Source organism: Mirounga angustirostris, unplaced genomic scaffold (genome assembly GCF_029215605.1).
Source record: "Mirounga angustirostris isolate CCGP_5_RB_7025 unplaced genomic scaffold, mMirAng1.0.hap1 SCAF_2, whole genome shotgun sequence".
NCBI lineage: Eukaryota > Metazoa > Chordata > Mammalia > Carnivora > Phocidae > Mirounga > Mirounga angustirostris.
In genome coordinates this window covers 201266528-201292450 of record NW_026991710.1, presented here as the reverse complement: position 1 = coordinate 201292450, position 25923 = coordinate 201266528, and the positions used below count along the sequence as shown (strand labels likewise).

The following is a 25923-nucleotide window of genomic DNA, read 5'->3' as shown; positions in this document are numbered from 1 at the left end:
ATTGAAAGGACACCTCTGCCTTTTGAAATTAAACGTCCAAGTATTGAAAACTTCAGATACCGATGGACATTGTGTTCCTCTGGTGGAAAGGCTATTTTCTTGGGTTTTCTTGTTAAAATTTCAATTTAATCATGGCCCAGTGGAACATAAGCACGGAAAATCAAAGTGTCTGCCTGAAGCGTTGTTTTTTTTTTTTTCCCCACGCTGTAATATTATGAATATATCGTTTCAAGGTCCAACTAGTGCATTCTGACTTTTCTTTAAGATCACAGACCCTGTCTTGAAGAGGAGCAGAATTTATTTATTGATGTTGACTGCAAACATCCAGAAGCCGTCCTCACCCCGATGCCTGAAGGTCTATCTCAGCAGCAGGTAGGATGGGGGGCTGCTTCCTGGCGTGGCTGTGTCCCCCCGGCCGAGCCCCCGCCATCCCCCGCTCGCGGCCCCTCTGTGGCCTCGGTGGCCGCGGGCTCTCTGGCCCACGCGTGTTTGGGTATCACCCCCGAGTAAGTGTGAGATGGGTATGGGTGTGATTTATACCAGTTCTTACTGGCAGGGGACTTTACCGAGAGACACTAGCATGTACGCGGTGCCTCACATGCAGAGTAAAAGGCTTCCAGCAACTGGTGAAATCAGCAGGAGATCAGTGAATTTCTTAGCCTCTGGAAAGAGGTAGCAGAGGGAAAAAAATGCGGTGGTGTCCATTTGATGATCTTTGGGTAAAAGGAAAAGAAAGCCTGAGGACCAGAGCGTGGAGCAGAGTTTGGGGCTTTCGGGGGGCCCTGGAGAGTTCTGTGCGGGGTCAGCGTGACGCACGTCCTGGAGACACACAGCGCTGGGTAGACACGTGTGGAGAGCGGCGTGGCTCGGAACAAGGTGGTGACAGTGCTAAGGTCAGAGTCTGAACAAAGAGCTGAGTTGGGAGGATGCCCAGGGGCCGTTAATCGTTGTCTGCAGACTAGGAAGCTCAGGTTTCACGGGCGTTGAAGGGGGAGCCCGCGCAGCAGGGCTGACAGGACGAGGAAGCGTGTCTGTGGGCGGTGGCTGATCTGTGAGCGCGTCGGGAGCGAAGGAGGACGTGGCGACGGGCGTGTGGGGCCGCCATGGGCACCCACACGAGCGCGCTGCCTGTCATCAAGTGCTGGCACATCCCTCCGTGTCCGCGCGCACGTCCCACGGGAGGACGCCGCGGCCCCGAGGAGGCCGATGGTGGGGGTGGCGCCCTGCCCCGGGCGCAGTAGGGCCCGATGCCTCAGCCAGGTCTCTGATCCCCAAACCTAAAATCCTAAATCCTCAGTCAGTCAGGTGGATGGACCGTAAATGCTCTGCGCTGTCCGGTGCTCCCTGGGGACGTGTGGCTGCGATCCCCGCGGGGCGCGGTGCTGGCTGTCCCGGTCTGTGGTTCACCCGCTGCTCTCCAGCCCCGGTTGGAGAAAGGGCCTTGAGTTCCCAAAAACACCCTCGATGTTCCTTTGAGGTCTCTCTACCTGGGTCCCTCCTGCCCCACTCCTGTGCGGCCCGGGGCTCTGACCACTAATGGGGTCTCCGTGCTCATTCCTGGGGGGACACAGTGTGACTGGGACTTGGGTCCCCTTGTCTGAGGACGTGGTGTCGGGTGAAGCAGGGCCCTCCCTCCCAGCAAGCACAGGTGGGACACTGTGACGTAGTGGGGAACAGCTGTGTAGAGGACGTGGGACCTGACCTCTCAGAGTCCTCTCAGGGCTGTTACAAATGTCTGTAATTTCCTGGGTTTGACCCCAGATCTTCTGCCTGAGGAGACTTGCAGCATCTGGAATCTGAATTCGGGAAAAAGGGTGGCGGAGATGGGCCCTCTGCTAGTTTGGGGAGTGACTGGGTTGTGGGGTCTAGCCTTCCTCGTGGAGCGAGGGGTCAGTGCCTAGACTCCTGAGTGTGAACGGGGCCGGGCGGCTGGCAGCCTCGCGGGGGCCTCTTTTAACCCCAGACCCTTCTGTACTCTTTACCTGCCCTAGAAGCGCTGGTTTTTATCTTAATTTTGTGAATTTGAGTGGTCCTTTTTGTGGACAGAGTCGCTCCCTTGTCAGTCACGTTTTGTAAGACTCCATAGCTCTGGAATGTTCTGCACTGTGGAAAATGCCGTCTCCACCCGCTGGGTGGCGTTGTGGTTCCTGTCGCGAGCCTCCCCTCCTCCTCGCAGGCCTGGGGGGGCGGGGGACTGGGGTGGGTGGGGTCTAGAGGCAGCCTTCCTGTAATTTTGTGCTCATTTTCCATTTACTGGCAAAAATAACTTGCCAGACTATGTCTAGGCTTGATGGAAGTGCCCAGCATCATCACTGGCCAGTGCCCAGCATCATCACTGGCCTTTAACAGAACTGTGTGCCCAGAGTCCCATCCCTGTGCTTGACTGACCTGCGTGTTTGAGGCGGGAGCCGCTCACTGGCCTTAATCCACAAGCTGCGCCCCCCCCCCCCCGCCCCTTCCTGAGTATGTCTTCGCTTGGTCAAAAGCTCTCGAGCCAAACTAATCTACTCTTCCACCTTTCTTTCTTCCTTTTTTTGTTTTTTAAGATTTTTATTTATTTATTTGACAGAAAGAGACACAGCGAGAGCAGGAACACAAGCAGGGAGAGAGGCAGAGGGAGAAGTAGGCTCCCCACCGAGCAGGGAGCCCGATGTGGGACTCGATCCCAGGACCCTGGGATCATGACCTGAGCCGAAGGCAGATGCTTAATGACTGAGCCACCCAGGGCTCCCCCCCCCTTTTTTTAGGATTTTATTTATTTGACAGAGACAGCGAGAGAGTGAACCCAAGAAGGGGGAGTGGAGGAGGGAGAAGCAGACTCCCCACTGAGCAGGGAGCCCGATGCGGGGCTCGATCCCAGGACCCTGGGGTCATGACCTGAGCCGAAGGCAGACGCCCAACGACGGAGCCACCCAGGCGCCCCTGGTCTTCCACCTTTCAAAGCTGTTTCTCCTTCTACAACTTGGCAATAATAATTTCACTCGATCTATTCCGCTACTAGCATTCTGAGTCAAGACTGGAACGGCTCTTTTCATGCTTTAGTCCTACGTGAAACATCCCGTAACGCAGCGTAGGGCCCAGAAGATACCGTTACTTCAGCTCACAGTTGTTGACATTCCTACTGTAACGTCACTTGTCTCGCTGTCCTTACAGTTTGTAATTTGAGGTTTGACCTATTTCGTGACTGTGGCAACAGGGAAAGTAGGTTTTGTGCCTGTAACGTTAGCTAACGCACCGTTCAAAGCGCCCTAGAGGCCTGTGGAGGTTTCCTTTGCCTCCTGTTTTGAGGACCAAGAAACAGAACAAGAAAGTTCTTTATCCACGAGAAGTGAAATTTCTGTTCTCTGCAGCAGTTTGCTTACCGCTGTGTTTTCCAACCGCCAACAGGTCGTGAGAAGATACATCCTGGGCTCAGTGGTCGACAGCGAAAAGAACTACGTGGATGCTCTGAAGAGGATTCTGGAGGTACCGAAGCGTCGTGTCGCGGGGGAGACTCGGGCCTCACAGGCCTTTTGCACACCCGCGGGTTTACGCGCGCCCACGAACCGTGACGTGATCCCAGTGGCGGAAGTCCCAGGACACGCTGAGTGTTGGGTCTGTGTGTGGACGTGAAGAGTCGTGGGGTTTGCGTGAACCGTGACGTACGTGAGGGGACGTCTCCGTATGTTTTCAGCGCACCCTCTAAAGAGCCTGTCCCGTCTTCCCGCGTGTCTTCGTTAGCAGTACGAGAAGCCGCTGTCGGAGATGGAGCCAAAGATCCTGAGCGAGAGGAAGCTGAAGGTGGTGTTCTACCGAATCAAGGAGCTGCTGCAGTGCCACGGAATGTTCCAGATTGCGCTGGCCAGCCGCGTGGCCGACTGGGACTCCGTGGAAACCATCGGGGACGTCTTCGTGGCTTCGGTAATTGCTGGCGGACCCCGCCGCCCCACGGAGCTCGCCTGTGCTTTGCCCCGGTTTCCGTGCTTGGGGGACACCTCACGCTGGGTGTCCGGGTTAGCAGTGGGCCTCGGTGCCGTCCGGGGCCACCGTGGGGTCACAGTGCTGTGCTCAGCGCACACGAGGCGAGGGCTCAGGTGCACGTGGTCAGGACACCATCCGGAGGCTCGCCGGGCGTGTATCTGGAATGCCACCAGCTCTATCCTGTGCCTCACGGCGCAGTGGGAGCAGGGCTTTGGTGGCGAGCCGGGGTGCCGCTCTGTCCCACTCACCCCCGGGGCAGGTGGGTCTCGCCCTGCTCCCTGTCCCTGTCGGGGGGCAGCGGAAAATACCCACGTGTCCCCTCTAGCCAGTACTCTGTGGCCCGGGCCCTGTTGTGCAGACGCCGTCTCGAGGCCTCTGCTGACACAGGACGTGGTGGCGTGCATTCACGTTTCCCGCTCTGGAAACCAGCAGCCTCCTGCGTGCATCCGGCAGTTCTGATTCATCCGTGTCCCGTTTATGAACCATGTGTATTATGCTTAGTAAGTATTCCGTCTAGACGTGGGAGCTTACGGGAGCAAAGGGGTATCAGATTGAAGGTTCAAGTGGCCGTTTAAGCGAATGCTGTAATAACGACACGAAAAACCTTTTTCCCTATAGAATTGTGTGGGCTTGATGACGTATGTAAATTACAGGACGTGTATAAATTACAGGATGCCTCGAACACAACACGGAAACAGGAGTTCTTACTAAAATATTTGCATGATGCCTTTTGGGGATCTTTATGGAAAACAAAGAGGAAACTGCATATTTACTTTGCAGTTGCATTTTCGGGCTGTTTTATACGTTCACTGTCTACAATTACTCTATCTTGAAATATTGACCTTGGCAACATTTTTTTTTTAAAAGGAAAAAAACTTAGACAATATATAGTTGAGATGAAAGCATTTTTTCTGTAAGTGACGGTCACATCAGATACCTGCTCATGGATATGCCTGTTTATCTTGAGAATTTGTGGGCTCTTAGGAGAATACCAGAGGGAGGCCTCTTGGTGTTTCTAGGGAAACAGGACAGGGACCAGCGTGGCCCCTCCGCCAGAGAAGCCGGAGGGAATCAGTTTCCTTCCTCCCCCAGAGCGTTTCCAGGGGACGCTCAGGGCCCGCCAGGCAGGCTGTAGGGGCCTGCATGGCGTCCTCCTCTGGAGGTGAAATCCAGAGTGAGGACTGACCGGAAGCTAAAGACGGGTGTCTGTAGTCAGGGACACCGCTTAGCTGAAGGCCAGACCGCCAGGGACGGGAACAAGGATGCCGACAAGCACATCGGGGTGAGCGAAGTGAGACTGACCCGCTGTTGAAACAATTCCCAACAAGTTTGCTTAAAGAAGAAGAAAAGCCACACGGGGTCGTAATGAAGTGTGTCCTGTGGAAACATTGCAGTGACTGGGAGCTTACTTTTAGGGCAGGTTTCGGATCTTCCATCACGTCCCCGAGGAGGGAGGCCCTGGGCTCTGCGCACTGCTGATAGTTCTCACTGTTCTCTGTTATTTCAGTTTTCCAAATCCATGGTGCTCGATGCCTATAGCGAGTACGTGAATAATTTCAGCACAGCGGTGGCAATCCTCAAGAAAACGTGTGCTACAAAGCCTGCTTTTCTCGAGTTTTTAAAGGTAAGCACTTTTTTTTTCATCTTGGGTTTTCACACCCTCTGATCACAGGTTCCATGTCAAAATACTTTGTAGTGAAGTTTTACCGCACTTTGCTTCTACACATATCGTGTTATTTGTCATAAAGATATTGGTATCGACATGTTGGCTCAGGGCTAGAAATGAAGATGAGTTTTCAGGGGTGGCAGAGCTTTTTGAAAATAACCTTTATTTGCACATCCTTGGAAGGGGGTGGATGGATGGGCAGGCCGAGAGGTAAGGTCCGATCCCAGAGGAAGCTGCCTTTGGCCTTCTGTCCTTCAGCATGGCATTAGGGGCAACAGAAAGAACATTTGGGATTGGGGTGGAGCTCTCCGGCCCCATTCGAGTCATGGCGATAAGCTGACCGCCGCAGGACGGGCCCTCCATGGGCCGAGGGCTCTGGTGAGAGGTGAGGTACGTCTGACGCTGACGATGCGGAGTTGCTGACCTGGGATATTTAGCCACGGTCCGTCACCATGGCCAGCCACCGGCCCCAGACCTCACTTGCACGAGGCCCCAGTTCCTGTCATAAAACCTTGAGCCAGGGTTTGTCCCTGTTCCTTAAATTCTCGAAGCTCCTGCTACCTGCAGCGAGTGGACTCAGGTGATGTTCTCGCTGGCCGGTTACACTGAGGCTGAATTCCCCACCCCCAACCCCTTCCCTGGTCACCAGCCCTCAGCTTCAGGGGTCTCGGTGCTCGGCGGGCTTTCCATATCACAGCACGGCTCCTGGGGGACGGAAACACATTCAGACGTTCCCTGCCTCGGGGGAGGTTGTAACTGTCTTGGTGGACACTGACGGTACCCGGGATGTCAGCCGAGGGGCCAGCCGCAGCCCCCACTGTCAGGTGACCTCCTGCCAGGCAGCCTGGGGACAAGGGCGTGTGTCATCCTGGCCTAGCCCGGGAATTGGTGCCAGGAGGCTGAGCGGCCTTGATGGTGGTGGGGCTGGGCCCTAGCCCTGCCATCCGACCACACCGCTCCCTTAGCTGGAGACCCCACCCCGGTGTGCAGTGGTCCGGCCCACTGGAGCGTCCCTCCCTGGCTCAGGGAGGCGCGTCGAGGGACTAGGAAGCCCCTGCCACGTGGGAGAGCCGCCCTCGGACCAGACATCCTCTGCCACAGCCGCTCCTGGGGCAGCTCACACAGGACACAGGCCCAGGTCACCCCCACCCCTCACCCCGAGGCCCTCGCCCCCAGAGCCAAGCCTGGACGGCAGTGGCCACCGCAGAGAACTCGCCCCAGTGCGTGGGCCAGGCTGCTTTTAAGGGCCCTGGCAACTCCTATTTGGGGTTCTGGGGTATTTTTCTTCTTTTTTTTAAAGATTTTATTTATTTGAGAGAGAGTAAGTGAGAGAGACAGCACAAGCAGGGGGAGTGGGAGAGGGAGAAGCAGGCTCCTGGCTGAGCAGGGAGCCCGAAGCGGGGCTCGATCCCAGGACCCCGGGATCCTGACCTGAGTGGAAGGCAGATGCTTCAACAGCTGAGCCACCCAGGCGCCTCTTTATTTTTTTGTAAATGCAGTTTTCAGGTGGTTGTAGAATCTCAGAAACTAGCTCAGTCCCTAGAAGGTTGAAATGCGTTTGTAAATGGACAAACCCTGCCTGGCAGTCAGAGGTGGCCCGTAAAGCATCGAATGCAAACGCGCTCTGGACTCAGAGGTGCAAGCATGTATGTGGTGCAATCCAGGTGTGGGGAGGATTTTGCAGCAAATCTGCATGCACTGTCTCCGTTGAGTGAAGATGGGCGTGGGCTCTGGGCCTGCCGAGGCGTCTGTGTTGTGGCGGGACCGAGGTGGGGACCCCCGCAGCCCCGAAGCGCGAGTAAGCCGGGCTTCTCCCCACAGCAGTGCCAGGAGTCCAGCCCTGACCGCGTCACGCTCTACAGTCTGATGATGAAGCCCATACAGAGGTTCCCACAGTTCATTCTGCTGCTCCAGGTAAGGACGCACACCTTTCCCAGCATCTGCCTGAAGGCCGCGTCTGTGCTCCTGGTTCTGCCTCCGGCCTCCTCCGTCCTCCTTCCCCGAGCGGTTACGGGGGGGCAGAGTCGGGGGGTGCAGGCCCCGAGCGTGGACACGGCCGCGGACCCTCACCAGCCGGCTTCTGCAGGGGCGAAGGGGGCCAGACGCGGGTTCCCGGGGACAGAAAGGAATCTGCCCCCTTCTGGGGCGGGGTCTAGGTCAGGGTCTGGGTCTGGGGTCTGGTGGAGAAACGATCCACCCTCTGTGGCCAGAGGGGACAGGGGACTCAGGAGCCCAAGTCACGATTCGGGCAAACCGTGCCTGTCGTGAGCGCGGTCTGCAGACGGTGCGTGGAGAGGCTCACCCGTGGACCCCAAGTGGTTGAAAACTAAGAGCATTCAAATTGGTGCATGTGTTGTTTCCGACAAACCTGGTTTTGAGGGCAGATGTGACGCATTCCATGTGGCGCTCGGTCTGTGTGCAGGCCCTGTCCTCCCCAAAGCCGGGGGCCCCGCCGCACAGAGGCGGATGGCGGGCTGCCTGAAGTGGCATTTCTGAGGTCAGTCCGCGCTGGCTCAGATTCCTCAGGCGGCTCAGCGTGGCTTGCGTTTGGGAACGCAGCAAAGGTGAACGGCGACATCGTCCCTGGAAATGGGCCGGCACTCGGCATCGTTGCCGAGGCCCCTTCCCTTGAGGTTGTGGTTGCTGTGTGGCCGTCCAAATCTGTGAGAAGCGGACCTGCTAGGTGAAGTGCTCACAAAACCGAGGGCGAAAGCACACACACGTCAGACTGTTCGTATCAGCTGCTTCCGTGGCTAGTCTCATGGGCTGTTTCTGTCTTCCTCTCTTCCACGTTCCTTTTCCAGCGAGTGTCCGGTTATCATATGTACATATTAGATCCAGTTTCTGGTTTCCAACGTCCGTGTTAGAGTGTTAATAACAGAAGCTGTTTGCTTTCCCCTAAAATCAAAATACCCAGAAAATGTGTTTTATTCCTCCAGTTGTCCGGTATTTACCGAGCTCTTCAAATGTGGGAGGCTCCAGGTGGGTAGTTCGGTGAGGAAGGAAGACGGTAGGGAACCAATTAGACAGTTCCTTCTTTTTTTTTTTTTTTTAAAGATTTTTATTTATTTATTTATTTGAGAGCGAGAATGAGAGAGAGAGCACATGAGAGGGGGGAGGGTCAGAGGGAGAAGCAGACCTCCCGCCGAGCAGGGAACCCGATGCGGGACTCGATCCCGGGACTCCAGGATCATGACCTGAGCCGAAGGCAGTCGCTTAACCAACAGCCACCCAGGTGCCCTAGACAGTTCCTTCTTTAGCGAGGTGGGGACACAGGGACCAAGGGCAAAGACATATCCGCCTTATAACCCACGTGGCGCACGTTCAAACTCACATGCAGACTGTGCTTGGTGACGGGCTAGTGAATGCCTGGTTATCACTGGTCACCCACGACCCTGCTGGGTTTTCACGCCTCGCTCATGAATAGTTTCTTGTTCTTAGTTAATTAAAGTTGGGTGTAGTTTTCAATCTAGCTCGTCAGCTTTTGGCCGTTAATAAATCATGGCAAACCTTTGGCCCAGGTGTTTACCAAATTATATATTTTTAGAAAGGGTGGGAAGGCCGTGGGAAAGAACAGAAGCAGGAGCCCCGCGCCGGCTGGGAGCAGGGGCGTGGTCCTGGGCGGCATTTCTCGGAGTTCGGCCTGAGGGCACTGCACTCGAAGAAGGTGTGGTATGTTGTGGCACCCGGCTGCCCGTGGGCTCGGTGAGGTCCGTCCCTGTGTAGTGCTCCCTCCTCCCTCCCCGTCTACCTGGGCACCAGGAGGCTCACCGGAGAGCTCCCGGGTTTCTGTGAGCGGCTTCCCTGGCAGGCGAGGGGGCGGCTCAGGGCGCGTCTGGGGCACTTAGGAAGATGCACGGTTGGACTCAGAGGGTGCAGTCTGTGCGGCTGACAGAATTGCGTGGGTCGTCCAGGGACCCTGCTCTCAGTAAAGAGGCTCCGAGAGCTGTTGCCTGAGGGGGACGCGGGGGCTGGTGGCCGGGCTGGAAGACGGGGCAGGCGTGTTCCCTCCCTCCCGGGTTCTGCTCTGCGCACGCGGGGAGGGATGGCATGGGGCCCGGCGTGCTTCCTTCCCCTTCCTTTGGCCCATCAGGCACCTGCTCTCCCTGTCTCTGCACTGATCCCAGCTCTCCTGGGCCCTGTTACTGGTGGTGCTGGGACCCCACAGCCTTCCCCGATCCAGGGTAAAGCTGCATGGCCCCGGCTTTTCCGGGCCCGCTGGTTTGGGACACGTGGTCCCGTAGGACTCTCTGTCTCACTGTATCCTGCTGCCATTCTCTGTCCCGTGTTGGGCCAACATGACTCTCAGTCTGGACAGAACGACAGACGTCCCTTTTTCCTTACTCGGTTCTCTCCCGGCATCTGGAGGACCCCCTGTCCCCTCCACAGCTCCGCTGCTGTGGTGCTCGTCCTGGTCGTGCTCAGGTCCCAGGCTGGCTCCGCCAGCTCGTGACTTTGGAGCCAGAATTGTCGTGACGTGACTTCGTGGCCTTGATAGGATTTGAAGTGATTCGTAGGGAAACAGGCGTACAGCACGGTATATATGGTCCTTTCAGACCGGAAATATGTCATCACTTCTGGAGGGTTGGTTTCTTCAGACGAAAAGCGGGTCACAAGCTGAGGGCCCGGTGGCATTCCCACGCCAGCTGAGCGGGCGTCAGCTTCGGGGCGGCCGGGCGAGAAGGGTGCCTCCGCCCGCGTCTGACTCCGTCAGCAGAAGGTGTGGTCTGCGTGAGCCAGCTGAGACACTAAGGGTCCGGTGGAAAAGCGAGGTGACCCCCTCGGGACTGTCACTTAGATGTTGCTCCTGAATGCCGACTCCCGCGATGGATGCACGTGGCGCCGTTTTATCGGTCACCAGATTGTCGCTCCCTCGTCCTCCGTGCAACCTCCGCTTCCCTTGGTGACCCTGCGGACACGGACGGGAGGGTGTGTGGCTCCCTTGCAGCAGGGATGGGGTGGAGGCACGGGAGTAATGCCGCCCACTCCGCATGTGGAAGCCGACCTTCGGGGCCTGGGTCCGCTGGTCCGACTCGGGTTGAGAGAGACAGGCCAGAGTTACCTGGAACGTAGCTGCAGAGGGTGGGATGTTTCTCAGATGTGGCACGTTCCTATTTATAGTGCCCTTTATTGGGAATCGCTGTTTTTTTTTTCCATTAGCAAAGCCATTTAATGAGTTCATTTTGTTTTTGCAAAAGGAGCTGTTCCAGTGTGTATCCAAATCGTGAGTCACTTGGCTTATTACTCTCTCCCCGGTGCTTATTTTATCCTCCCCCAGAAGTAGCTGACGCGACCGTCAGACGTCGCGGCTCCTGGCTGGGAACGTGCGTGGGCAGCCACCTGCGCCCTCGGAACCAGCAGTCACACGTCTCCTGTTCACCGTCTTTCTCCCCCAGGACATGCTGAAGAATACATCCAAAGGCCACCCTGACCGGCTGCCCCTTCAGATGGCGCTGACAGAGCTGGAAACCTTAGCGGAGAAGCTGAATGAGAGAAAGAGAGACGCCGACCAGCGCTGCGAGATCAAGCACATCGCCAAAGCCATTAACGAGAGATACCTGAACAAGGTTGACCGAGGCTTCTCAGTCTGTGCTGGGATTCAGTTTGCTTTGTACTAACAAGCCGCCATTCTTCCCGCCACTTGCTACTAATCTTCTGGAAGCTTTGCAGGGATGCCGTGGCCCAGGGCCCTGCCTTGGAAGTCGATGGAGAGCATTGGGCGGGTCCGGGCGCGTTTTCTCGGGGAAGGGGCTCCCACAGTCACAAGACCCTCACACGGTCTGAATCTTACTGCCAAAATGCGGTGTTTCCTCTTAGATGGTCGTAATCAAAGGATGTTACATACGTTCTTATCTGTACCTGTCTTTGCATGGACTAAGCTGTGTTTATCATGGAAACGTGAGGAAAATACAGCATGAAAGCAGTTCCTAGGCTGTATTTCTGCTTTATATTGACAAGTCCTCTTCCTGCAACAGCAAGCTGATTTTATGTAGACTTCACCATACTTACTTACAGCCCTGGTCCACAAGAAGAGGTTCATTGATAGGAGCGGTGTTAAATAATTCCATATCGTATTTATCATTGCTAAATTCACTTTCATTTCTGTCTGTAGGGGTAATTTCCTACCAAATAGTGACAGTCAGTGGCTTAACTATGAGAACTTCAATACATTTTGAGGAACAGGTTTTTCCTGATCTTCTAAATGATTTATATAGGAATTTCTATGAGCTGAAAATTGCGTTAAGTGATGGTTATGTTGTTTAGGATCCTGCTTGCCTGTGGTAACAGTGCTTGCAAATCTGTGGGACAGAGTAAGGCTGATGAGGAAGTGGTGTGTGTCCCTTGCTAGCGATCCTGAACCTGTGCACGCAGTCTCATCATCCCCGTGAGCATGTCAAGAATAGGTTGACAGTGAGCTTGGCTACTGCAGATAAAGGATCAGAACACCGTCTGGGTGTTCAGACCATCTGAACATGAATTCCCCATGTTCCTTTGGGCTGAATTGTTATAAGTCTGCCTTCTATATGACTTATCTCATCATACTAATGAGTACAAAGCATCTCTGCAAAGGACCAAAGGTACTGTGTTTGGCTCAGTGAAATGAAATCTGGCGTATCACAAGAAGCTAAGATGTTTTCTTAATTATGCTATCCTTTGGAAAACGAAAATCCCCGAGTAGCTATTGCACTTACATAAAACATTCTGGTCGGCATAGAGTTATAAATAACAATGGTTGGCCGGCTGTGGATGAGAGTCTGTAAGGAATGGAGCTTATACTGGGGCAAGTCATTTAAAGAGAAGGAGTATGACTGACAGGTGAAAACAAATGAGCCCTCCTTTGCTGAGTCAGTATCTCTTAGCTGGAGGAATTGTGTTTAGAAGGGCTGGGTTAGACTCCTTTCACCATTTAGAATAGCTCCAAACACTGTCCATGAAACTATGTAGTTAAAAAAAAAAAAAAGCCACTCTCAGACTTCTGCGTAGTATACACATAAAGTACGATTGGAAGTGCATGAATTCTCTGTAAAGGGGAAAATCTGCAAAGTTTTGACGCTTTATGCTCCTGTATTTTGCAAGACTTTCGCTCACCCTTTTTCTTCTTTTGATGAACTTGATTGCGGGAAGCATGTCAAGTGTGACTTTGAATGTTCAGCTTCTCAGCAGTGGGAATCGGTACCTCGTGCGATCCGACGATATGATAGAAACCGTTTACAACGACAGAGGGGAGATCATTAAAACGAAGGAACGCCGCATCTTCATGCTGAGCGATGTGTTAATGTGCGCCACGGTCAGTGCACGGTGAGCATGCGCCTAGGTCGCGGGATTGGCTCTGCGCCGGGACCGTGCCGCGTCCCAGATGAGTGGACGGCTCCGCTAATGCTCCTATTCAAGCTGCCCCAATATGTGCGCAGAACTTCGTCACCTCTTCCTGTGATGAAGGGGAACCAGGACCTAAACAGGCGTATTTTTATTTTATTTTTTAATTTTTTAAAAATGATTTTATTTATTTGAAAGAGAGCACAGGCAGGGGCAGCAGTGGGGGGCGGGGGGAGAAGCAGGCTTCCTGCTGAGCAGGGAGCCCGATGCGGGGCTCCATCCCAGGACCCCGAGATATGACCTGAGCCGAAGGCAGACGCTTAACCCACTGAGCCACCCAGGCGCCCCTAGACAAGTGTATTTTTAAACGGGTCCAGTGTTAAGTCACAAGGTCACTGCTGGAGGAAATTCGGGATGAATGGTATATTTTTCTTTAAACGTAAAGCCAATGTTGGAACCAGAAACTGCATTGTGTTTCTTTTATTTCCCTCCTAAATCACTCTACAGTCTTGTTGTGATCATCGTTCACATCCTTTCTCTTTAGCTGCCTCCCTGTGGAGACGTTTTGGTAAGCGTTTTTCTTGTATGATTATATCGGTGGCGTTTATATTCACTGTGAACTAAGAAAATGAGTACATACCACTTCATCATTTCTTATCCTTAAAGTCATTTACCATCAGGACTGCTCCCTAACACCTAGAATGTTGTAGCTGGTTGACGATATCTGAGAAGTTAGTGTCTTCAGGTAGAGAGGGATGGTAAGGGAACTGAGGCAGACGTGAATGTTTTGAGCTGAGTGCCCTGGGTGCTTTATCAAGCAGCGCACGTTGGCGTGGTGTCCTGAGCAGCTCATCATGGCTTGAGAGGCTCCGTTGTTAAACTCTCAGGAGTTGGGGATGCAGTTGCCAAACCACTGGCAGCTCGAACTCGTCCACTCCGGGTGTTGACAGCACAGAGACTGGCCCGTGAGACAGGCAGGGCTCCCTCTCCCAGCAGGAGCTGGGTGTTAGGCCTTCGTGAGCACATCACCGGGTGGGAGCCAGCATGTGTGCCTGTGGTCCTCCCGTGGTGGCCGCCCTGTGGTGCTGAGGAGCCCCAGCAGGGAGGCCGGGGCGGGGGCTGGGCATCCAGGGGCTCATGCCGTGCAGCCCGGGTTCCAGCCTTCTCAGGGCTCCGGGGAATCATCCCATCTTGCCGAGCCTCACGCCCACACTCTGCAGAGTAATGGTGGGGAAGCCAGCCATCCCTGGGACTCCTGGGAGGGTCTGGCCAGGGACCACTGTCAGGCCCTTCAGCTCTGCGCCCGGCACAGTGCTGCCTGGTAACTATCTGTTTTTATTATGGTTCCTCCTCGTCCTCACCTGCTCTGAGGCAGCTACAGAATAAATCTGCAAAATATGCCAGTTTTTTTAAAGATTCTATTTATTAGAGAGGAGAGAGCATGAGTCGGGGAGGGGCAGAGGGAGAGAGAATCTCAAGGAGACTCTGCGCTCAGCACGGAGCCTCATGCGGGGCTCGATCTCACGACCCCGATATCATGACCTGAGCCAAAATCAAGAGTCAGATGCTTAAGCGACTGAGCCACCCCCCAGGCGCCCCAAGTGCTCCTCAGTAAGTTTGGGTCTTTTGAAATTTTATGTCATTTTAAAAACCTCAAGCTGACAAATACACTTCCAAGATGAACAAGAAGTGGATGAACACTTAAAAATGGATTTATCTGTGTTCACTACCAGGGTTATTCCTTAAAATAACACCCGGGCTGTGGCAGGGATCCCAGGTTCGGATGACCTTCTACAAAGTGAGGAAAGGGCAACAGTTCAGTTCCCACTGACGTGTTCTCAGCGACACCCCCAGGAGGCAGTGAAGGGACGACCCACTTTGGTCAGGCTGAAGTGTTCAAATGGCCCCAAGGGTTATCAGAACAGCAAGGTCCCCCAAACCTCTGTAGGAGTGAGGATTTTAGATTACAACAGGATGAGTAGAAATTGGGGCCAGGTTCATGGGCCTCTCTTTTTATGTAGAGAGCACACCTAACTCACAGAACACGCAGTCTTTCTTACTCAGTGTCTGAGTTCTGCCTTCTCCTCCTTCCCCTTCCCACGCAGACTGGACATTGAAAAGTAAAGCCCTTTGGGCACCTGGGTGGCTCAGTTGGTTAAGCGATTGCCTTCGGCTCAGGTCATGATCCTGGAGTCCCGGGATCGAGTCCCACGTCAGGCTTCCTGCTGAGCAGGGAGTCTGCTTCTCCCTCTGACCCTCTTCCCTCTCGTGCTCTCTCTCTCAAATAACTAAATAAAATCTAAAAAAAAAAAAAAAGTAAAGCCCTCTAACATCAGAGGGAAGTTGGAGCGCTTGGGTACCAGTTGGCTTCCAACACGCCAAGTATTTCGGTTTAAAGTATATTCTCCGACATTTTGGTTATTCCTGTCTACATTTTGATTGGAAAAAATATGTATATCTTGAAGAAAGCAAACTGTGATAATCATCAGAGTAAGGAACAATGATTGTCTTGCCGGGGGCGGGGGGGCGGGTTCCTGGCACATGGAGGGCCTCAGGCTGCTGGTAACCTTGTAGCCTTGAGTAGGTGCTGGTCAAGGAGGTGTCTGCTCTAGCATTTTCCGCCTATCTGAACAGCCATGCTTTGTGTGTTTCTCTTCATGTATGCTCCATTTTATGGTAAAAGGAGAAAAAAAATCTACATAGGTCATGGGATTTTTTCATTTAATTTTTACATAATAAGTATTTTAATCATGGAGCATAATGACAAGATTTAATTTTATTAAAATAGTTACACTATAACTGAGAGTAAAAAAGGAACTTTGATACGAAATAACCAGAGAATATCTCTGCACATAGGAGATTTTCCTGTTAACAGTATTTGCCAGAACGCATGAGCATCTTGGCTCAAGTATCCATCAGGGAGCCTCCAGCATGTTCCTTTTAAGCTTTTATGGGAACATGAGAGTTTTCTGGGAGATAAGCATCCCGTGTTCTCCCGTCTTCCAAGATTAGGCAGTGAAGAGTTCCTACCATCCACTGGGAGGCCACTTTACAGAACCAAATGGTAACTGTAAGAAAGGCAGAAGCAGGATGTGTTTCTCACTTGAATATCTAAGGGGTGAAAAGTATCCTGACTAACACCTGTAATGAATCATAACATCCCGATGCCTCCTCCTTTCAGCACCTCGGACAGCAACACGCTAATGTCAGCCAGCCAGAGGTATTTATTAAAGTGGAGCGTTCCTCTTGGACACGTGGAAGTGATAGAGTATAGCAAAAACGATGGTGCTGGAGAAAACAGGTGTCCCCCTGTGCACCCACCCGAGAGCCTGGCGGTGGTCGCCAACGCTAAGCCAAGTAAGTGACGCTTTACTAACGTGCGTGCGCGTCTTGGGGCCGGCGTCAGTGCCAACCGGATAGGCCCTGTTTCCTCGGCCTCGGCAGCATCCAAGGATCCACGGAGATGGTCAGGCTGTTGAACGATACCATCTTTGGAGCCTGTACTTTATGTTGGCTGATAAATGTAGGCAGATAAGCCCACTGGACCCTCATCTTTGAGCTTGTCCCCACTGGTGTGCATCCTTTGGCTTTACAGGGAACCCCGCCATGTAGGATGCGTTCAGTCTCCCCAGGTCTGATTTCTCTTCTGCGTTTCCCAGTTCAGAGCCCTCCCCCAGTGAGGGCTCTGTCTCCTGTCTCCTGAGCGTGCATGGAAGTCCTCTAGCGTGTGGACCTCGGTGGCAGGCTCTGCTCTGCTGTGCACCACCTCGCGCAGCCCCTCCTCTCTCCCCTCCCCCAGGCTCCCCAGGGAGGGGGTGCCAGGTCCTGACGAGCCAAGATGAGCCAAGGGTGTCCTGATACGTCCGCCATGCTTCAACAGCTTGGTAATATTTATGGTCTTCGGACTGTAGATTTTGAACGTAGGGTAGTATTCATGACTTTCTCCTTCCATTTCTCTTTTTTAATCCAAATAAAGCCTGGCTGGTTTCACTTACTCACCAGCCTCTGCGCCAATTGTGGAATATACCAAATGGAGTGAATGGGGACTTGCAGTAAACCTTTTCATACATGGAATGAGCCTTTATATTGAATATTCGTGATGTAAATATATTGGACAACCTTTCAGATTATTTTGCTTCTGACGTGTTCAGAAGAAGGTGCCTTTAAACCCTGTAACTTTTCTGGCTGCATATGCACGTTCACTTGGACTCACAGGAACAGGGCCCGATGAGCATTAGGTCTAATTTGCTGTGAGGTCTCCCGTTGTTCTTGTTTGTGTGACGTTAATAGTCGGTCACTTGGTTGGGTGATCGGCCTGGTAGACCATGTCCTCAAGCACGGTATTACAGGTCCTACAGTCCTGAATCACTAACTGCTAAGTCTTTCTTAAAGGAATTGCAAAAGTCTCAGCGAATAATCAAAATGCCAGACTGTGTCACAGATTTTCCACAGCAGGGATATACCAAGGAGTGATGTGGGGAGGGAAGGGGAGGGTTCTTCCAAACTGATGCATGTTGGTAAGCTCTTACTCAAGTTCAACCTGGGCATCTCATTTGTTAAAAGTTTGTAAAAGCCCATTTAAATTGCTTGTTAGTATTGGTTGCAAATCCAACGTGTGTCTTGGTTTTACGAACAAAATCATGCCTTTGTGTGTTTATAATGGTAGCAGTGTTAAAAGGTATTTGTAATTAAGATTGCCTGCTTGCGCCCAAGTCATCAGGGACAGATGGCCCGTAGAACAGATACTGCATATTAAGGCAGCACTACGTTTTCTTACTCATCTTTTTATTTATGACTCTGTTGAGCTAACTTAGAATAAGATTCGAATCGATTAGCAATATTAAAAAGCATATAGGAGGAAGACGCAATTTTTAAAATACAGTCAACCCTTAAAGAACATGGGGGTTCGGGGCACCAACCCCCTGTACGTTGAAAATCCTCATATACAATTTGACACTCCAAAATCTTAACTATTAAAAACCTACTGTTGACTGGAAGGCCTACCAATAACATCAACAGTTTGCACACACTTCGTATGTTTTATGAATCCTATATTCCAACAATAAAGGAAGCGAGAGGACACAGAACGTCATTAAGAAAATGATAAGAGAAAACACATTTACGGGACTGACCTGTATTTATCAAAGAAACTTGTGTAGAAGTGGACCCGCACAGGTTAAAGCCAAGTTGTTCAAGGGTCGACTGTCCATGGAAGAAAGGACACAGGCGCCGTGAGCATTCCTACGAGCTTCTGTCCGCGACGGCAGGTACATGGTTGTCATTGTCCGTGAGAAGAAACTGTGGCACTTTGGAGAGTATCCGGTTTTCTTCATTCTTCAATTTAAAGAGAAGTTTGTTGATGTATCCAAAGTTCAAGAGACTTTGGAAAATACTTGGAAACATACACGATCACGTTCTGCAGACTTGCTGTGACCTTTTCATGTCCCTTTGAACAAGCACACACGTAACCTCGGTGAAAGCAATTGTTCGGGGAGGATCTTTTTTGCACACTGTCCTAAAGAGAGAATTTAATTGATAGACCTGTCTGCCATCCATAGACATTCGTTCTGCTCCGTTTTGTGGGCGGGCGGAATCCATGTCACCTCATGCGCTGCGGCCCTTAGTGGAGGCGTGCGCCCTTTTTCAGAATGGTCTGTAACTACAGTGCCTTTATTTTAAGAAGCCAGGGTACTGGTAACTGATGAGTGTGTGGGCGACTTCCTCTACAATTCGTTAATCCCTCATTGTTTCCCTTCCGGCTCTGTGACTGGGCCTGCAGTGGGTGCCCAATGAGTATTTGTTGAGCGAATGAAAAGAAAAATGGAATCACCAACCATTGTTAATTTTTTTTTTTTTTTAGATTTTATTTATTTGAGACAGAGAGAATGAGAGAGAGAGAGCACATGAGAGGGGGGAGGGTCAGAGGGAGAAGCAGACTCCCTGCCGAGCAGGGAGCCCGATGCGGGACTCGATCCTGGGACTCCAGGATCATGACCTGAGCCGAAGGCAGTCGCTTAACCAACTGAGCCACCCAGGTGCCCCACTGTTAAATTTTTAATTAAACTGTGTCTTTCTACCTGCCTGTTTATCGAAGGCCTGTTCTAAACTGCGTGCCATGTCCTGGTAACCCCCAACTGAGTAAGGGGTAGATGGTGCCTTTGGAAGCCCAAGGAGACGGATGCAAGAACAAGGGTGTGACACACTGTGATACATTCCTTAACAGAAACGAGGGCGCAAAATATTTTGGGAGATCAAAAAAGGATAATTTTCTCAGAGAGACGCCTCTTAAGCTAGGTTTTAAAGAAGGAGTAGGATTTCAGTAGACAGAGGGTGGGAGGACGTGCATCAGTTGGTTGATTGATTCCTTCAGCTGATCTGCATCTGACACCTGCCAGGAGCACAATAAGGAGTTTGTGTGTCCAGGGAGTCAAGAGTTTTTGTGACTGGAACCTTCCCAGCCTGTGGCAGTCCCTCTGGAATCCGGAGGACCGACAACTGTCTGTTCGCAGAAATATGAACTGGAAGAGGCTTCCAGGTTATCCTGTGATTGCGTAAGACCTAGTGAAATGCTTGTGCTGGCTCTCCAGCTGGTGGGATTGCTCCGTCTGGAAGGAAGGGCTCTTGGACCTGGCAGGGTGGTGCTGTGCGGACCCCAGAACCTGAGACGCTGCTTGGCAGATCCTCTTCCTCTTATGGCTTCAGTTACATGCTTGGACACCGGGACAACAAAGCGTAGGGTCGGAGCGGGAACACAGAATTGCTGATTACTCCATAAACTGCCTGTTTCTTGAATAATGAAGAGCAGGATGAAGGTGATTGGTCATGTAGGTAATGCTGTTTTCTCCAGGAGAGAGAATTAATGTGATGTTCACGTGTGGAGGGGTCCTCCCTCGTTAACAGATTGTGACCATAAAAGGGTTGGATTGGGAATTGTCCGGGAATTGTCCGGACACAGCTTTCCAGAAGGGAAGGCCTCCAGGAAGCCATGTTCTCGGCCCCGGAGTCCTGGGAGGGGCGCTTTGCAGAGCATCAGTCAGTTGTTGGACCCATCCTCGTGTTCCCGTTTCCTGAATCTGTCACCCACTAATCTCAGCTCCGTGTCGGACGTGTTACTTGAAGAGTTTTTATAGCAGGGTTCCCTGCTATCTTCCCATACAATACAGTTCGCTCTTTCTGAGTCTACGGTGGCCATTACCTTGGCAGCACTGAGTGGACAGACACTGCTGAGAGTGGGGAGGCCCGCGGGCTTCGAGTCTGCAGGTCGGGGGGTCCCCAGCACCCGGACCTCTGTGGGAGCTGGTATTTGCGTCGTTCCTGGCTTAGTGGTGCACCTTAGCTGCGCAGACCCCTGTGTCTTGGTCTCCCTGTCCGTAGAGGAGATCCGAGTTTTAGCTGTAAGCTCTGAAACAATGGGTGTGGAGTCCATGGCCTTTTAAATGCCTTCCAGATTAAAAAAATTTTTTTTAACAAATTAAAATGTGCTCATTCTGTGTGTGTTGCAAGACTGAACTCAAGCCAGATTCCGTGGGGCGTTTTCAGGCTTCCGGTCAGGGAAACAGGGACCAGTCCGTTCGCTGGCGTGTTCAGCACTGGGGAAGGACTGTCCTGCTCATCCTCACGCACCCAGCAATGAGGGCCCGTCTGTTGTTGGGGCCAGACAGTGAGCTGCTCTGTGTGCCTCCCATCCGTAATATTCATCTCATTCCCACCAGCCTGCAGCCAGCGAGTCGTGCGCTGCTCATGCAGGTAAAACTGTGTCCCCTCCATGAGTCAGTCAGCCGGGCTGTCTCGGCGGTCTCCGAGTTTTTAGAGGAGGGCTTCAGATTCACCCACAGTGCTTTTGTTCCTCCTGATTCTCTTGCATTTGTCATCCATCAATTATTTTGAGGCGCTAAATAGGAGTTCTTTGCTCCGCCCGTAGCCATGTGACTTTTCTGCTGTGTGAGCGACTGAGCTCTGAGATCAGCGTTGGAAAATTCGGTCTGTGGTTCAGCGTTGAAGACAGAGTGGGTGTCGCTGCCTAGCAACCAGGCTGCAGGAGCCCGCGTGGCCGCCATCCTCGGCCCCGTGGGAGCCGCCCACAGGAGGTGCCACCCCCAGAGGAGCCCCGTGCAGAGTGTGCATCTGCTTTGCCGCGCGTCCCTCTCCTTGAGCTGTGACATTTTATTGGCGTTGAGCTTTGCTCTCTGTGCAGGGGCCTGCAGGCTGGTGCCCACGGATTTGTCCAGGGGTCCTCTGGGATTCTGTGGGTTGGTTTCAGCTTCCAGAACTTCTGAATTACTTTGCCAAATTCTGTGCTTTTTTCTGGGGTGATTGAACAGTTTTCGCCGATTTTGTGAGTTGGGCTGGGGTTGGGGAGAGAAAGTCCCCGCAGTGCAGTGGGTTTACCTGATGCACCTGGTAGAGTTGCGTATGCTCCTGACATCACTGTGCTCCCCCCATCACTGTGCTCCCCCCTTGTCTGGTGGGTTTACCAGAAAATACATTTCCCTGTTGCCAGAGATAAGCTGACTCATGCAGGATCCGTAGAGATCAATTCCATTCGATGGGAGACCCTGGAGCACTCCCAGTTTTCAGGGGATGGTGCTGCCAGAGCTGGGGAGGGAGGGGGTCCCCACCCCGCAGGAGCCTCCGCTGGAAGAGACCCGCCATCGCCTCTTTTCGGCATGTCCCGAGAAAGCCTTCAGACACCTTGAGAACGCAGGCTGAGCGTGTTTCCGAGGGGAGCGTGCGTGGTGTGCAGGGGCAGGTACTGTGGTCCTGTAGGGATCAGGCCCGTTGCTTTCCCGTTAGTTGGTCCTTGAAGATGATGGTGAGAGTCAGCCTGGCTGCACTTCTCTGTGCTCGGGTATGGCGCGCTGTTACCAGCGCAGGGCAGGCCTTGGCTTGCGCGGCTGTGGGACCAGCATCTGCTTCTCATGGAGCAACCGCAGACTGCACACCGTGCAGCCGAAAACCTCCGTGGGAATAGGGTGAGACCACCCCGGTGGCATCCTGCCCTTTCCCGGGCAGCGTGCAGCTCCAGGGAGCAAAGTTGCCCCCTGCTTGCCCCCAGCCACTCTGTACAGAGAGGAGAAGGCCAGCCAGACCATCAGCTCTGGATCGGCGTCCCTCCCACCCCAGAGCATCTGCAGAGTGTGTCCGCTCTCTGCTCAAGTCTTCTCAAAGTGCCAGACCTCCTTCTGCAGTCCGGCTGCAAAGTGGGGGCTCTGGCCGTGGGTACCAGGGGTCGGGGACAAGGAGGGGGTCACATCATTGTTACACATGAGCTGGCAGAGACCTCGGCATCCTTGAATTCTGAAAAGGAGTGTCCAGGAGGGAGAGGCTGGGGCAGGGGGAAGGGCTGGTGGAGGAGGAGGGTCCAGGAGGGAGAGGCTGGGGCAGGGGGAGGGCAGGGGGAGGAGGAAGGTCCAGGAGGGAGAGGCTGGGGCAGGGGGAAGGGCTGGTGGAGGAGGAGGGTCCAGGAGGGAGAGGCTGGGGCAGGGGGAGGGCAGGGGGAGGAAGAGGGTCCCAGAGGGAGAGGCTGGGGCAGGGGTGGGGCAGGTCCTGGGCAGAAAGTGAACTGTAAAGAAACCACAGATGCGGGGCGCCTGGGTGGCTCAGTCGTTAAGCGTCTGCCTTCGGCTCAGGTCATGATCCCAGGGTCCTGGGATCGAGCCCTGCGTCGGGCTCCCTGCTTGGCAGGAAGCCTGCTTCTCCCTCTCCCACTCCCCCCTGCTTGTGTTCACTCTCTCGCTGTCTCGCTCTCTGTCAAATAAATAAATAAAAATTAAAAAAAAAAAAAAAGAAACCACAGATGCCACGCTGGGGGGATGTGGGTGTGGTTTATGGTTTTGTGGCCAGAAGTGGGTGTGCAGGGGTGCATGTCAGCAGTGGAGTGGAAACCACACTCTGACCCCTCTACCTCCGAAGGCAGAGGCCCACGTGGTGCCTGCACTTTAAAAATATGAAGCCGGGCCTCGACTTCTGTCACCAGGAGCCCTCGGTCTGGGCTGTGGGGCCGGGTTCTCGCTCTGCGAAGCAGAGGGCCAGCACGTGGGGTTTGTTCAGTCCCGGTGTGGGGTCTCGAGGGCTGAGGGCTTGATCCACGTGCCCCCCCGCAGCGTCCCCGAGCTTGCCATGGCCTGTGGGCGGGGACACACCTGCGGCCTTCCCTCCCTTCTGAGCCAGCGAGCTGGGGTGTCTGCACGGTCAGAGACAGGAGGGCGCAGCCGCCTCCAGGGAGACCCTAGTGATTGGAAAGGCACAGCACGTTTTAGGGCCAGGGCTGCCCTGGGAGGGACCGGAGAGGAGGAAGGCGTGTTGCCCGGTTGCCTTGGTGACACCGGCCACGTGGCATGCGTCCGAAGCCGTGCTGCAGAGCTTGCTCCCCTGCCGTGCGTGACCCTCGGCTCCCTGTGCGCCGATGGAGGGGAGGCCCCCCCGCCCCCCGTCGCAGAGACCGGCTGGCTGCCCACCCGCATCCACTCTGCTCCTGGACAGCAGCTGAAGACCGTCGGCTAGACCCCCACGGTCTGCGTCCATGGTCTGCATCCGGGTGCTGGGCTGGTAACAGGTGGTCCATAGCGCCCGCGGACGGTGACTGGGACCGAGGGCGTTCAGGCCAGCCCCCTGCAACAGAGCAAGGCCGGCTGTGTGGCCGCGGCTGCCTTGGAGCTTGTGTGGAATTTGTCCTGTTCCCTCTCATGGTGCACGGAGTGTTGAGCCCCGTACGAGTTTTCAGTCCAGGAGATTTGGTTGTACCTGTGATGAGACCCAGATGGCTTCTCGGGGCAGTGAGGCTCCCGAAGCTGCGCTGGAGGGCGGTGAAGATGCGGTGAACGCGGTCTGCGCGCCAGGAGCGCTGAAAGTGAGCCCTGCCTTCCTTCCACTCGTGCAGACAGCCGAAGCATTTAGCACGTACGAGTATTTAGTGACCCGGCCAGAAATGCACGTGTGTGCTTAGGTTTGGTTTTGAAATCAGAGTCAGTCCTAACAGTTGAGGACGAGGACCGTGGTGGCCCTCCGTCCGCCCGAGCCCTGCTCCCCTTCCTGCCCCGTCTCCTGCCTCGCTACGCCTGCTTGGACACTCTGGCCTGGGTGACCCGGCAGCGCTGACCGCGGGGTGGCCATGAGGCCCTGCGGTCCTGAGCGCCCAGGCAGGACGGCCCGTCTCTGGGAGGCGTGGGGTGGGGAGGCCCCGGCGAGAGATGACCTGTGAGTTCTTGGCGTCTGGGCGGCACGTCCATGATGGCCACAGAGGACTTTGGTCCAGCGTGTCCATCTCACACGTGGTACCACGAGTGTGTGCACATGGGTCACGGAAAGGCTCCAGCAGCTTCAGCTTGTCCGTGTGCTAACCATTTGCCCGCTTCTCCCCAAAGCTGAGATCACTTGATGCCTAACACGGCTCACGCCCTTAACAGGGAGCCTCTGTGGGTGAAGGCTGCCTGCCTGCCGCGGCCGGCTGGCTTCTGGGGGTGCGTGGGGCTCCTCCCGCGGGGCTGCTTCCCGGAGGCTCCCAGGCGGTGGCCCCCTGTAGAGGAGTTGCTCGTGTGGGGAGACTTGGGGAGCTCCCGAAGCTGTCCTGGTTTAAATACTGCAGATGCCGGGCACACCATCCCCCTCCAGCTTCAGGGTGGTACCGAGGTGGGTGGGAAGGCACACCCGTCCCTGGGTGCACGCGAGGAACGCAAGATGGGGGAGGCTTCTGGGTTCTCCCAGAGGGACTCCTGAGTCCCCGGTGGCGAGATTCGATGAGGAAGATACAGCCTGGCCCCTGGCGTTTAGTGGTCTCTGTCTCCTGAGACACGTGCTTTATTGCGTGGCACACGGGAGCTCCGTGGGAGGAACACGTTTGCAGGGCAGGCACCGATGTCAGAATCTCGGCATGCTCAGCCTGGAGCCCACCTCCCTGCTCACGTCGTGAACACTTAGAGCAGCGTCCCTACGCAGGGGACGGCCCTGCCCTCCTCGTGCTCACGTGCTGGTGCTGTGCTCTGCTTTTACCAGGCTCAGGACTGCATGTGTGAGGGGCTGGGTCAGCTTAGACGCTGGCCTCCCCAGCTCAAGGCAACTCAGTCAGACCTCTGGGCGCACGGAAATATCCTGTATATGTGTTTAGAAAACAGAAGTGGGATATCGTGTGCACTCTTAGGCGACGTTCTTCTTTTTTTAAGATTTTATTTATTTGACAGAGAGAGAGACAGCGAGAGAGGGAACACAAGCAGGGGGAGTGGGAGAGGGAGAAGCATTGGCCCCCCGCTGAGCAGGGAGCCTGATGCGGGGCTCGATCCCAGGACCCCGGGATCATGACCTGAGCCGAAGGCAGATGCTTAATGGCTGAGCCACCCAGGCACCCTGTTTTTTTTTTAAAAAAGATTCTATTTATTTATTTGACAGAGAGAGAGCGAGCGATAGAGGGAACACAAGCTGGGGGAGTGGGAGAGGGAGAAGCAGGCTTCCCGCCGAGCAGGGAGTCCGATGCGGGGCTGGATCCCAGGACCCTGGGACCATGACCTGAGCCGAAGGCAGTCGCTTAACGACTGAGCCACCCAGGTGCGCCCCCTTACGTGACATTCTTGAGAAGACAAAACGGAAAGGTTGGAGAAGAGACCAGTGGTTGCTGGATGGGACTGGGTGGACAGGTCGGGTCTTTGGGGGTGAAGGTGCTGTTCTGTGGCCTATACCTGCCCCTGTTAAAATTCAAAGTCCATGTACCCAAGGTAAAAGGGTCGGCTTTACTGTCTGACAATTTAAAAAAATAAAAACTAGATGTGGGCAAATTGATGGAGTTCATGTAGCAGGAGTAATTTCATCACAAGGGTGAGTTCATGGAGTCTGTCATCAGAAGTTTATAAATGAAAGCAAATGTGTGTGGTGTTTGCTACAGATGTTTTAGTTTATGTGCACATACTGTTAAGGAAAAACAAATTTGATAAATGGATAATCATTGAACAGCTTGCTCCCTTTTTTTTTTAATGAAACTTCATGAAAATACT

General features: G+C 53.8%; 1 protein-coding gene across 12 annotated transcripts in view; it reads left to right on the top strand.

The window, feature by feature from the left end:
* ARHGEF10 (Rho guanine nucleotide exchange factor 10) overlaps nt 1-25923 on the top strand; it is a 105313-nt gene that overhangs the window by 49744 nt on the left and 29646 nt on the right. For 10 of the 12 annotated variants that reach the window (XM_045879581.3, XM_045879580.3, XM_064585726.1 and 7 more), the window contains 8 exons: nt 266-372; nt 3388-3465; nt 3721-3900; nt 5468-5584; nt 7448-7540; nt 11023-11193; nt 12780-12925; nt 16125-16300. In XM_045879581.3, the coding sequence (XP_045735537.1) occupies nt 266-372; nt 3388-3465; nt 3721-3900; nt 5468-5584; nt 7448-7540; nt 11023-11193; nt 12780-12925; nt 16125-16300 (1068 nt within the window). The remainder of the gene's footprint in view (nt 1-265; nt 373-3387; nt 3466-3720; nt 3901-5467; nt 5585-7447; nt 7541-11022; nt 11194-12779; nt 12926-16124; nt 16301-25923) is intronic. The other 2 variants (XM_045879578.3, XM_045879577.3) reach the window with 2 other exon arrangements.